Genomic DNA, 14,337 nt, shown 5'->3' on the forward strand with positions numbered 1-14,337 from the left:
GGCAGTTCCCTCAAATAGTGGCCTATATAAGGGTATAGTGGGCAAAATGCCCTATATAAGTGCATGGGGGCAATTTTAGACACAGCCTTTGATTAGCTGGTTCAGGTGTGATTAATGAGGGTTGGAGCTAAAATTGGCTGGAAAGTAGATATCGAGGGACAAAGTTGCCCAGCCCTGTTTTAACTGTTATACAGTTTACATGATTATCAGTCAATAATCCTCTTTTCCCTTTAAATCAGGGGTGTCGAGTCTTGCTCCTGAAGGGCTACTTTCCATGAGCTAAAGCATAGAAAGATGCATGATGCTAATTAAAGCATTACAGCTAAACATATCAAAACTAAAATTAAGAGAATTCTAAGTAAACTAGTAAACCTCACTGTAGTTTGTTGGGTGACTAGTTGAATAGTTGACCATTGTGACTCATCCCTAATTGGAATTTATATATAAAATAAATAAAATAAATTCCAATAGCATAGCAAAAGGCCTTGTGTTTGCAATGCTTTTGAAATTACAGGATGGAAGTTAAAGTTACAACAGGCTGGAAGTTAAGAAACGTAACCAGTTCAGTGCCAGCTGCCTCGGTGTGTAACAGTTAACTGATCTTATATAAACTCCTGTCTAGGGCTGACTGATGCATGCTGCTAAATTATTGCCAGTTTTGCAACACTGCAGCATAATCCATGTTGTTATGCAGATCCCATGTAGCTCTGATGTGAGGAATGAGAAATGTCATTAGCACTCAAGGCAGAGCCAAGTCTTCACACAGTGAGAACACTTATGTGCTGTCAGCATTTGCTGCCAACAAAATGGCCTCATGTGTTGACACTTCACTTAGTATCATTTATTAATATCAATTATATCAATTATTGTTATGTTTATTTGTAGGCTGTTTGCAGTTGCCATGCAACTTGCCACATTTATTACTGACTGTGAGGTCATGTGTGCATTTATGTGCCTTCTGGAGTCAGAACTATTACTACATTGCGAGAAACAGTGAGTTCTATATTCATAATTGTGACCACACAGTCTGATTGCATCTACCAATGTCTGTCTGTATGGGGTGACATTAAAGTTGTAATTTTAATAAGAAGAAATATACACTGAACAAAATTATAAATGCAACACTTTAGTTTTTGCCCCCATTTTTCATGAGCTGAACTCAAAGATCTAAGACTTTTTCTATGTACACAAAAGGCCTATTTCTCTCAAATATTGTTTACAAATCTGTGTAAATCTGTGTTAGTGAGCACTTCTCCTTTGCAAAGATACTCCATCCACCTCACAGGTGTGGCATATCAAGATGCTGATTAGACAGCATGATTATTGCACAGGTGTGCCTTAGGCTGGCCACAATAAAAGGCGACTCTAAAATGTGCAGAACTCCACAACGTTGACATCAGCAAACAGCTCACCCAAACGACGCCATACACGCTGTCTGCCATCTGCCCTGTACAGTGAAAACCGGGATTCATCTGTGAAGAGAACACCTCTCCAAAGTGCCAGACACCATCTAATGTGAGCATTTGCCCACTCAAGTCGGTTACGAACTGCAGTCAGGTTGAGACCCCGATGAGGACGACGAGCATGCAGATGAGCTTCCCTGAGACGGTTTCTGACAGTTTGTGCAGAAATTCTTTGGTTATGCAAACCGATTGTTGCAGCAGCTGTCCGGGTGGCTGATCTCAGACGATCTTGGAGCTGAAGATGCTGGATGTGGAGGTCCTGGGCTGGTGTGGTTACACGTGGTTTGCGGTTGTGAGGCCGGTTGGATGTACTGCCAAATTCTCTTAAACGCCTTTGGAGACGGCTTGTGGTACAGAAATTAACATTCAATTCACAGGCAACAGCTCTGGTGGACATTCCTGCAGTCAGCATGCCAATTGCACGCTCCCTCAAAACTTGTGGCATTGTGCTGTGTGATAAAACTGCACATTTTAGGGCACACCTGTGCAATAATCATGCTGTCTAATCAGCATCTTGATATTCCACACCTGTGAGGTGGATGGATTATCTCGGCAAAGGAGAAGTGCTCACTAACACAGATTTGTGAACAATATTTGAGAGAAATAGTCCTTAGAGAAAAAGTCTTAAATCTTTGAGTTCAGCTCATGAAAAATGGGGGCAAAAATAAGTGTTGCGTTTATAATTTTGTTCAGTGTATATTTAATTTACACAGTGAAGAATATGCAGTGTTTTTATACATTTGATTACTTTATACAATGTATGTAGCATTTCTCATTTATTTGTTCTACTGTAGTTTTGTCGTTGTTGTTCTATTGATTGTAATTAGTTACTTATTCTTATTTAATCACTGCCTGTTAACTTGTCAACGGTGAGCTTGAATTTGTTTTTTATTTAAGATAGTAGATTTTTGGGATACTGACATTGGTGACAAGAATTATTACATTCCTGTAGTATACATTTTTTTTTATATCATAAAGACCTTATTTAAAGCAAAAATATCTATATTGAGATATATATTGTTACCGTGAAATAAAATTGGTCATATTTTGCTATAAAAATTTGGGTTATATCGCCCACCCTTAATGAATGTATGTGTATTTTTATTTGTAGGTTATATATTTTCTTGACATATGAGCCCCTGTCCCTGAAAAACTCTCTGCACATTCCGGTATAAATTTGATTAATTTTAACTTTGTAACTTTAATGTACTTGAAGCGTGCAACAAACACTAGTCAATTACACTCAATGTTCAATGACTCAGGTCGAATCAGGGGCACAAAAAACCTGATCGGGACATCCCTAGAAAGAAGTCTTTTATGCTCACCAAAGATGCTTTTATTTGATCAGAAATATAGTAAGAACAGGAATACTGTGAAATATTAATACAATTTTAAATAACTGTTTTGTATTTGAATATATCTTAAAATGTAATTTATTTCTGTGATCAATGCTGAATTATCAGCAACATTAAAACATCAGTGTCAAATGATCCTTCAGAAATCATTCTAATATGCTGATTTGCAGCTTAACAAACATTTCTTATTATCAACGTTGGAAACTTGATGGTTATTTTCAGGATTCTTTGATTAATAGAAAGTTAAAAAGAACAGCATTTATGTGAAACTGATTACAATGTTGATTAACTGAATGCATCATGTGCCGCCCTGTTGAAAAAAAACAGCATATGCTGGTTGGGTATGTTCTGAAGCATGGCAGCTGGTTTATGCTGGTTATAAGCCAATTATGAGATGATTTAAACTGGTCCCGAGCTGGTCCTAAGCAACTAGCTCCTGCTCAGGACCAGCTTAAACCAGCTCAAACCAGCTGCCATGCTTCAAAGCATACCTAACCAGCATATGCTGTTTTTTTTTTTTTTTTTGTTAGTTTATTTTAACAGGGCAATTTGCTACATTGCTTGGCCAATATCCCACCAATCAGGATAGTGAATGAACATGGGTGTATTTTATTATACTACTTATGCTGCCAGAAATAAGGCACTCAAGGCCATCATTTTACCACCACTAAAAAAAATGTATGCTGTGGAGTTAAAAAAAAAGAGATGTTGTGAGCTTACCTGTTTTCTGAATATGAGCAGCATTTTTTGTTACAGCAGCAGTCTCACTCCTTCCAACCTTGTTTTCTGCAAAAACTCTGAAGGTGTATGTATTTCCCATCACAAGGTCCGAGACTGTAGCGTTCAGCCTGTGGAAGTGCTCCAGAACCGTGAACCACTCCTGCCAAAAACAGCAATCCTCTTAGTATTTTCTTTTAGCAGATATAATGTATGCATTTAAAAGGAGAGGACAGAATGATAGGATAGTGACAGGATAGAATGTTGACTATTAAAAAATTGTGAACAAGACTAAAGATATTTCCCTGTGGGTTTCATTCAATAATAACAAGCAGATTTTCATTACAGTATTAAATATCAACAAGAACCAGTTGTGGTTTTGCCTAAAGTGGTTTTAGATGAAGTGTTTCTGTACTTCATGTTCTCTGCACATCTTGTATTCACATCAAGCTAGCTGTTTAGTATCATGATTCACATTATGACAGTGAGAGTAATGAGATGTCATCATGCAGCTCTCTCTCTATCTGTCAGCACTTTACACCTTCCCAACCTGATGATCTCCTGCCAAGAAGTCATCTGACCCATGCCTCGAACACCCAGATACAAACTTATAGATAGACATGTCATGTCCATATACAGTGTCTCAAGACTCTTCATTTAGATTTACAGGCCTGACAGGTGGCTAAATTAAGCCTCGCTGAAGTATGACGACATACGTACATGCTAAAAAAAAAACAGCCTAGAGCATCACAGCATTCACTGCTTGCGGTCACTTATCACTTTGGTGATAAAACACTCAAACAAATGTGTGCTTGGTCTGAGAGCTTAAATCACATCCTTAAAGGGATAGTTCACCCAAAAATGAAAATTATGTCATTAGTTACTCACCCTCATGTCGTTCCAAACCCATAAGACCTTCGTTCATCTTTGGAACACAAATTAAGATATTTTTGATGAAATATAAGAGTTTTCTGACCCTCCATAGACAGCCATGCATCTACCATGTTAAAGGCCCAGAAAGGTAGTAAGGACATCGTTAAAATAGTCCATGTGACAGTGGTTCAACTGTAATTTTAAGAAGCTACGTGAATACTTTTTGTGCACAAAGAACACAAAAATAACTTTATTCAACAATTTCTTCTCTTCCATGTCAGTCTTCACCGCTCGTTCGCGACAGCATGCGTGTGGTGCTGCAGAAGTAGAACCGAGATGCACTGTGGCTTGTTTTCAATCAGAGGAATGCACACGCATGTATCATTATACTCTTGTAAGCACATGTCGACTGACACAGAAGAGAAGAATTGTTGAATAAAGTTGTTATTTTTGTTTTCTTTGCGCACAAAAAATATTCTCATAACTTCTTAAAGGGGTCATCGGTTGCCCATTTTCCACAAGTTGATGTGATTCTTTAGGGTCTTAATGAAAAGTCTATAACATACTTTGGTTAAAATTTCTCAAAGGTAGTGTAAAAAAATACCCTTTTTACCTTGTTAAAATCAGCTCTGTTTTTAGCAAGGTATTATAGTCCATGTTGCTTTAAATGCTAATGAGCTCTGCTGACTCTGCCCCTCTCTTCCGTGGGGTGATGAGCAGTACTGTTTACTTCGGCTGCGAAACTGGCTAACTAGCATGTTATTAGGAAAGGCAATTTGCAAAGATTCATAAAAACAAAAACCTATACTCACTTCTTCTGTAGGTGAGGCTGGATCACGAATGATTTGAGCGAACATAGACACATTTAGGCAGATTGGGTCGAAAGATCGAAAGTACGTTAACGTTAACCCTCTGCGTCTTCAGCAGCTCAGATGTTGGGAGTAAATGACGTCTGCTATATTCATTATTACATCCAACAACAAAGCACTTCAGTCGCTTAATCTAAGACATCTTGGGCCAGTTTACACCTGGTCATTTCATGCATTTTCGGTGATCGGATATCTATCTGATTTGTTAAAATGTTTCCATTTACACTTGGCCACATAAATGTGTTGTCGCAAAAAGGATATAAATCCAATCTTCAATTCCCGCGCTATATTTAAATTTAAGTTCACGTCAAAGAAATCAAAAGATAAGCGCTGCATTTTATTAATTATCAGCTCATTTCAAGATCAAAGACACGCACACGGCATCAGCACTGGAAAGACAAGTTTGTCTTACTACTTTTAATGAAGATCTTACTTTCAGTTTAATCCGCGGCAGTCTATGCGTCTGCTCTCTGTAGAGATGCTCAGCTACTCATCCGCAGCGAAGCATGTTGCATTAGCGCAGTCACATCAGACTATAATGTCATATAACCTATAACTCTCACACGTTTATTATTTTAATATTTTGGGAGGAGTAAAATTAACATATGTGGTTTCAACACAGTCTCATCCCAACTCTTCACATATTGACGCTTGGTCAGGACCCTTTGGCGTCGTTTTTTGACGCACAGGGTACCCCTTTAGCGTCATTTTTCGACGTGCAGGGTCCTCCGTTGCTTTAAATAAGAAACCCTTAGCGTCAATATGCCGACGCAAAAGGCTTATCGTCGTGATTAAATTATATATTGGGCAATAATATTGCTATTATTGCATATATGTTGGGGTTTTATTTACATTACACTATTTACACATTTATGAGCACGTAACCCAACCCCTGCCCCTAAACCTACCATTTGTCAATAAAGCACAAGATACAACAGGCAGATGCAACTACCGTCATAATTATTATTATTTTTAAAAATAATATTCCAAGTCTTTCGAGGCAAAACGATTTATTTGTGAAAGGAATAGACGAGATCGCCGTCTCCGTCCGCCCTAAAGCTCTTAATGTGTGCGAATTCAAAAAATGCCGCCAGAAGTAGCCTTGCGTTAGCAATTGGCTCTTGTGTGTCTCGTGACCAATTGCGTCATGCTGTTGTGAAATGCCATTGGCTCTTGAGTATCTCGTGACCGTGACCGATTGCGTCATGCTACGGGAGTATCTTTTTGAATGAGATGTGAGCACGTTAGCGGAGCGGGATCATTTTCAGCGATTAAAACCTTATGTTTTGCTCTCTTCTTCGCATAAAGATATCGTATAGCTTCAGAAGACTTGGAATGCAACACGAGATGTTTGTAATGCATTTATAATGCTTATTTATGGTTGTTTTTTGCAATAAATACCTGTGACTGCACTTAGATTTGCCTGTGTGTGTTGTATATTGTTCAGAGGTGGGTAGGTTTAGGGTACGGGCGGGGTTAGGTGCTCCAATGAAAGTAAAAATTTATATAAAATTATTTATATTTTTTACAAATGCATGCAAACCATTAAATTAAGAAAACAACTGAAAACAATGGAGGACCCTTCACGTAGAAAAGTGACACTAAAGGGGTACCTTGAGCGTCAAAAAGCGTTGCCAAAACGGTCCTGACCACACGTCAATATGTGACGAGTTGGGATGAGACTGTGTTGGTGGTTTCAACAACCAGATGCATTTGCACTTGTCCAGTTTTGTCTGAAATGTGGCCCAGACCACCTCCTGAAGTGGTTTGAGTGATCGGATTTATATCCATCTCAAATGCGTTTCAGAGGGCATTTATACCTGGTCTTTTCACAGTCGAATAGCTATCTGATCAGACAAAAGGCATGAAGCGACCAGGTGTAAACAGCCCCCTTGTCTTTCCCTGCACCGGAGTCGACACAATGGCAGACAGCTCTCTCAGATCACTCAGAGTGGGTCTAAGGTAAATTACTTTGTCAATCAACTATTGTGGGAGTGACCTGTACAGAACTACGTCATTCTGACAGGAATCTCAGAACAGCCTGATTTGAGAAAGGGGATTTTAAAACAGGGATTTATAAAAAACCACTGGGTGGATTTTTATCATTATAGGATGGATGTGTATACACACTTCCAACACACATTTATGTTCAAACAACATGGAAAAGTGAGTTTTGCATCCGATGACCCCTTTAAAATTACGGTTGAACCAATGATGTCACATGGACTATTTTAACGATGTCCTTAGTACCTTTCTGGGCCTTGAATGTATCAGTTGCATTGTTGGCTATCTTAATTTGTGGTCTGAAGATGAACAGAGGTCTTACAGGTTTGGAACGACATGAGGGTGAGTAATAATAAATTAATTTTTGGGTGAACTATCCCTTTAAGGATGTGGTTTAAGCTCTCAGAACAAGCATACATTTGTTTGAAGTTTGTTCTCACCCTCAAATAAAACTGTTCCTTAAATAAAAAGGGAAGTCCTGTTAATTTTCTGAGTGAGGAGCTAATACTGTAGATGAAGTGCTGACACATATTTCTTGTTACTGGCAGCATTGGTGTGCCAGTAAGGAGTTACTTACTCCAGTTTTCTTGTCAGCCTTCTGAATGGTATATCCAGTGATCTCAGTGTTGCCGTTGTTTTTGGGAGGGGTCCATTCCAGAGCTGCATTGAAGCCCCAAGAGTCCACTAGCTTGACAGAGGCAGGAGGACCGGGCAGATCTACACAGAGACAGCCGAGCATTAAAAATGATTTAGCTTGCTTAGTATGGATCATTTTACACTGTGTGGTCTTACTCGGTAAACAGAGGTGTCAAGGAATGAACTAAGACTGAAAATGCAAGTAGGACACAAATAGACAACGTCCAAGAAGAGCACTGAAATGAACGGCCTCTAGATCATAGCGCGTCTCACCGACAATCTGAATTATGAGGTTAGCCTTGTCCTCGAAGTTGTCGACCTTCACAGTAATCTCATAGCTGCCGGAGTCTTCTCTCTCAGACTTGCGGATGAACAGGATGCTATCCTTGTCGCTGTTGCGGATGTTCACCTTCTTTGTATCCAAAGGCTGGCCATCCTTGGTCCATGATATCACAGGTTTAGGTTTGCCCTACAAAACAGAGAATCGTGAAACATATTAGAGCCTGCGATGGAAGCACAGCTGTGTTTGCCATAGAAAAACCTGAACTTACAATGAACGGGATGACAAGATTGATCTGTTCTCCAATATGCTTGACGCATCTTGATCTCAGGGCACGGGGCAGGCGGATCTTGGGCCGATCTGGGGAAAAAAAATGCACAGGAGCAATTTTAGATGCACAAAATGCATGTTTATTTAGATTATCGTTATTTAGATTTAGATTATGGTCTAATTTTAAACAAACTTTTAAAATGAACACTTTTCCTCATCTTTGAAATGCCAAAACTTTAGGTTAATTCTAAATTGCTCACAGAATGTGCATTTTATAAAACAACATATATTTTAATGTGTAGGGTTGATATATTTAACATACATACATACATACATAAAAACATACATCAAAACTATTTTTTCCTGAAGAAGAAAAAAAGAGAAAGTGATGCTCGTCCATGTAATACTCACTCCCACAATGTTAAGTTCAATGTATACTTCAGTTTTGTGTGTACGTTTGCATGTTGTAAATGTAATTATTAGCATAATATGTGAATTGTCTTGTGCTAATTGTCTGATCTTGTTTTCAGGGTCTAATAAGAAACAGATTCAACGGTAAAATACCAACAAGAAACTAAATGCAACAACAAAATATGCCTGTGCTGATGAGTACTTGTTTGAGGCGGTTAAGAGATAAGAGAAGTGTGAATAAATTTTTATTGGTAATACCCTCCAGACAGAAATAGTGCAGATACTGGATAAAAATAAAACTTTCTATTTTCTAGCATGTGTTTGAGCACACTATTAGCACTCTTAAAAATAAAGCTTCTTTACTGGCATCTATGGTTTCATGAAGACCTTTTAACATCCATGGAACATTTGCAATTCACAAAAAGGTTCTTAAGATTATTAAAATACTTTTTAATTCTTCATACTAAGAAAAAAAAAAGAGTTTCTTTTAAAAACCATTCACTGAAAGGTTCTTTGGGAATCAAAAAATGGTTATTTTATGGTATAGCTGAGAAAAACCCCTTTTGGAACCTTTGTTTTTAAGAGTGAAATAGAAATGACATACTTTAGCAGGCCAACATGGAAATGAGTTAGCATTTTAGCAAGTCAGTGTTTTTGTTTTGTTTTTTTTTAATGGGTTTTTGGTTAAATGCCTGAAATAAGTTTTGTATTTAACGCAAGCTGTAGATATTTTCTCGTTTTATTTTGTGATATAAAAGTCAGGATTAATACCCCACTATGATTTTTTTTCCCCCAAAACTTTTATTTGTTTTGAAAAACAGCTTCTAACGAGAGTCTAAATGGGACTATGGAGGTTGTCGGAGACATTCAACATAATCACAATGAACAGAAAATCTCTTTACTGCCTCATTTTGTTTATAATCACACTTTTGCAAACTATTCTAATTCAAACTTTGAGGATTTTTTGTTGTTGCTGTGTTGTTAATAAAGACCGCCTCGGTTATGTATGTAACCCTCGTTCCCTGAAGGAGGGAACGGAGACATTCCCTTTCAGTCAGTCACATTCTACGTAACGTCAAGTTACTGATGTAAATGGGATCCCTATGCACTACCGAGGGTGCGAGAGGAACTTCAACAGGGTTGGCAACGGAGAAGCAATAACAGCGCACGTATCCGGTCCGTAGAGGGGAATGGCGCAGCAAGCGTGATCGACACCGAGCGGGCCCGGTGTTACTGGCCACCTGAGGCGAGTACACGGAAGGAATTATAGAATCTCGCAAACGTGTTAGGTGTCGCCCAGACAGCAGCTCTGTAACAGATGTCTGCTATCGAGGTGCCCTGTGCCAATGCCCAAAAAGAAGCAACGCCTCTCGTAGAGTGTGCTCTTACTCTGAGGGGGCACGGCAAGCATAGGGCCTGGTAAGCTATACACTGTTAAAAATAAATGTAATTTTACAGTTAATGGTCTGTATTATTTTACAGAATTTTCCTGTTTTTCCATTATACAATATAATACCTGTTATTTTACAGATATTTGCTGTATTTTAAAGTTCTACCATTATATTTACAGATAACTGCTTGTATTTTGGTATTACAACAATTTTTCACTTTTAAAAAGACATTTTCTGTATTTTTACAGAGTAATGTGTAATTTTACATAATCTTTACAGATTTTTCCTGTAAAAATAGGAACAAAAGGTATACCCACAAATCAACAGTCAGTCACTGTGTACTGTCCAATTATTTCGACAGAATTTTATTTTGATGCCTCGAAACATTTGATTTTTTTAAGTTTCATGCCAAAAGTATAGTATTGCAGCAGCATCTATGGGCATTCTTTATTATAAATCATGCATTAAAATGAACAGTGAGGTTACAGTGTACCCTTGCCTATTTACTTGAAATCATTTACACTATATTCAAATATATATATATATTCAATAAATTATGGAATATTCTAAGCAGTAGTATAATGTTGCCTACTCAAATAAAGATTTTTTACAGTCTATGGTGTGTGCGCACAAGTGATGACGCAGTTTCAAATCAGCCGCCAAAACTTTTCCGTTTAGTCCGCCCACAATGCAAGCTGCAGAGCTGCTCTCGACAGTAACGGAAGGGCGCGGATGATTTGAATTTCAGGCTATCCATTAGGAGTTGTGTGAGAAAATATTGCGCTCTTTCACTGAGACTGTTTTTCGATAACTACAGCACATTTTGATGATACCACAGCGGACATCATGCCAACCGATCACCGACTGAGGTAAGTCTTTCATACTACAAATAAATACTTAATGTGCAGCACGCGTCTTTCAAATTTGTTTTAATGCAAGAAAGATCCGTTGACCTCAAAACAAGCTTTTGTAAAATTGTTATTCATATTAAAGTCCGTTCAAGTGCATGAATTCTTTGCTCATATGGCAGTAACTTACCCGCCAAGTTTTGAAACTATTTAATGGCGGGACATTTTGAAACGCTGAACGTGGCTAATGTCTGATGTTGAATTGTCATTACATATTGGATCGTTAATTATAAAAACTGCACCTATCCAGATGAATGGACAGTTACGCCCCTATGTAGTAATGTGATGCAGCTAAGTCAAAGTAAATAATATACATTTCTCTAAATGTTTATATAGATTTAGCTACCACATGGCAGACCAAGACATCACTGTTAGCCTTTACTTCTCAGCTTCCAGACCATTGTCTCAGTGGAACATATACTGTAATGTGTGAATGTAATACAAAGTATTTGAATATTTATTATTATTATTATTATTATTATTAATAATTTTTTAAATTGTGGTTTCAGATCGGGTGGAAAGACTGGAGAGCTAGAGCAGATGAGCATGGCAATCCAGGTGTGAAACAGTGAACTTTTAACTTATTTTATTTATTTATTTTTACCTGAAATCAGCATGGACAAGTGTTCTCCTGGTTCTCCTGGGTGATAAGGGTGATAATTTTTCACCCAAGATGGCGGCGCGAGTACATCGCGAGGCTCTGGGTCTCTCCAGATTTTGCAATTTTGCGGTATTTTTCTTACTCATCTCGGGCCTGTTCGTGCAGAACGCTAGGACACCCGAGGCTATGCACCCTACCCGGCCGGGCGGAAGTGCTCGCAGGCGGCGTCGAGATCGTAAACAAAGGCGGGGGAAGCGCGGAGGACTAAGAGCTAAGCTAAGGCTAACACCACACCGGCTCTCTTTACCCAGCATTTTCCTTGCCAATGTACGGTCGCTAGTGAACAAAATGGAGGAGATTCGACTCAGCATCACACACAGCAAGAAACTTTTGAACTGTAACGTCCTAATCTTCACGGAAACCTGGTTAAACAGCGGAATACCGGACACCGCTATTGAGCTAGCGGACGCCACACACTCGGGCGGATAGAACATTAGATGGCTCCGGTAAGACCAGAGGTGGTGGATTGTGCATTTACATTAACAAAGCTTGGTGCACAAACTCTGCTATTGTTGGGAGTCATTGTTCAGCTAACCTTGAGTTTCTCATGGTTAAATGTAGACCGTTTATCTACCGCGGGAGTTCACTTCCACCATTATAACTGCAGCCTATATTCCCCCGGATGCTGATGCCAAGCTTGCTATGAAAGAACTTCACGCAGCCATCAGTAAACAACAGACTGATCACCCGGAAGCGGCTTTTATTGTTGCAGGTGACTTTAATCACTCAAACTTAAAGTCAGTGCTACCCAAGTTTCACCAGCATGTTTCCTGTCACACCAGAGGAAACAAAACCTTAGACCATGTTTACACAAACATGGCTGGAGCTTACGTTGCGACACCCCTCCCCACCTGGGACAGTCAGATCACCTTTCTTTGTTCTTCACCCCAAATATGCACCCCTCATCAACCGTGTGAAGCCATCAGTGAAGACCATCAAGGTGTGGCCTGCGGGGCAGATTCCACACTCCAGGAAAGGTTTCTACACACAGACTGGAGTATGTTTGCTTCTCAAGCCACCAGTGGCGCCACACAGACATTGACTCTTACACCTCCTCTGTATTGGATCATATCAATATCACCATTGACAGTGTTACAACCCAGAAACAGATCACCACATATCCAAATCAGAAGCCTTGATGAACAAGGAAGTGCGACTCCTGTTGAAGTCACGCAACACTGCCTTCAGATCAGGAGATGCACAAGCCTACAGCACATACAGAGCAAACCTGAAGAGGGGCATCAAAAAGGCCAAGCACTGCTACAAGCTAAAGATAGAGGGACACTTTTCCAACTCTGACCCTCGACGCATGTGGCAGGGCATTCAGGCCATCAGTGACTACAAACCCACCCACTCCACCCCCGCAGCCACTGATGTCAACTTCCTGAACGAGCTAAATTACTTTTATGCTCGCTTTGAAAGAGACAACAGAGAAACTGCCACCAAGCTCAATCCCTCAGATGACCACCCACCAATCATACTCTCCTCCACAGATGTCTGCAAGGAACTGAGCCGGATCAGCGCGCACAAGGCTGCTGGACCAGACAACATCCCTGGTCGTGTTCTCAGGGCATGTGCGGAGCAGCTCGCTGGGGTTTTACAGACATTTTCAACCTGTCTCTTGCCCAAGCAGCCGTACCAACATGCTTTAAATGCACTTCCATTGTGCCAGTGCCAAAACACTCTAGTCCGAGGTGCCCTAATGACTACCGCCCTGTAGCACTCACACCCATCGTCATGAAGTGCTTTGAGCGGCTGGTCCTGGAACACCTAAAAGACTCTCTACCATCCACATTTGACTCACACCAGTTTGCCTACCGTAGCAATAGGAGCACAGAGGACGCAGTTTCCATGGCACTGCACTCTGTGCTCACTCACCTGGACAATAAGAACACTTATGCACGTATGCTGTTTGTTGACTTCAGCTCAGCATTCAACACTGTCATCCCAACCAAGTTAATAGCCAAACTTGGAGACCTGGGCATCAATACCTCAATGTGTAACTGGATTTTGGACTTCCTGACCAACAGACCCCAGAATGTTCGATCAGGATTCACCTGCTCCACATCCATCACACTTAACACTGGTGTACCACAGGGCTGTGTGCTAAGCCCGTTTCTCTACTCCCTCTTCACCTCCGACTGCAAGCCTGTGTATGGATCTAATTCCATCGTCAAGTTTGCAGACGACACCACAGTGATTGGCCTCATCAGTAACAACGATGAGACTGCCTATAGGGAGGAGATCCAGCACCTGGCCACATGGTGCACTGAAAATAACCTGCTCCTCAACACCACCAAAACGAAGGAGCTCATCGTGGACTTCAGGAAGGAGTCAAGAGGCACACACGACACCATCCACATCAATGGAATGGCTGTTGAGCGTGTCTCCAGTTTCAAGTTCCTGGGGATCCACATCTCGGCGGACATGTTGTGGAAAACCAACACCTCCAGCCTGGTCAAGAAGGCTCACCAGCGCCTCTTCTTTCTGAGGACACTG

The 14,337-nt window shown here is 40.1% G+C and overlaps 2 protein-coding genes across 5 annotated transcripts in view; both read right to left on the reverse strand.

The window, feature by feature from the left end:
* The window catches only part of LOC131531705 (hemicentin-1-like), a 103,937-nt gene that overhangs the window by 42,511 nt on the left and 47,089 nt on the right, over positions 1-14,337 (reverse strand). The window lies entirely within an intron of this gene.
* Positions 1-14,337, reverse strand: part of mybpha (myosin binding protein Ha) — a 43,492-nt gene that overhangs the window by 12,168 nt on the left and 16,987 nt on the right. For both annotated transcript variants that reach the window (XM_058762684.1, XM_058762685.1), the window contains 4 exons: positions 8,469-8,557; positions 8,191-8,386; positions 7,859-7,998; positions 3,539-3,698 (listed from right to left, as the gene is read on the reverse strand). In XM_058762684.1, coding sequence (XP_058618667.1) covers positions 3,539-3,698; positions 7,859-7,998; positions 8,191-8,386; positions 8,469-8,557 — 585 coding nt within the window. The remainder of the gene's footprint in view (positions 1-3,538; positions 3,699-7,858; positions 7,999-8,190; positions 8,387-8,468; positions 8,558-14,337) is intronic.

This window comes from Onychostoma macrolepis, chromosome 23, assembly GCF_012432095.1.
Source record: "Onychostoma macrolepis isolate SWU-2019 chromosome 23, ASM1243209v1, whole genome shotgun sequence".
NCBI classification, from domain to species: Eukaryota; Metazoa; Chordata; class Actinopteri; order Cypriniformes; family Cyprinidae; genus Onychostoma; species Onychostoma macrolepis.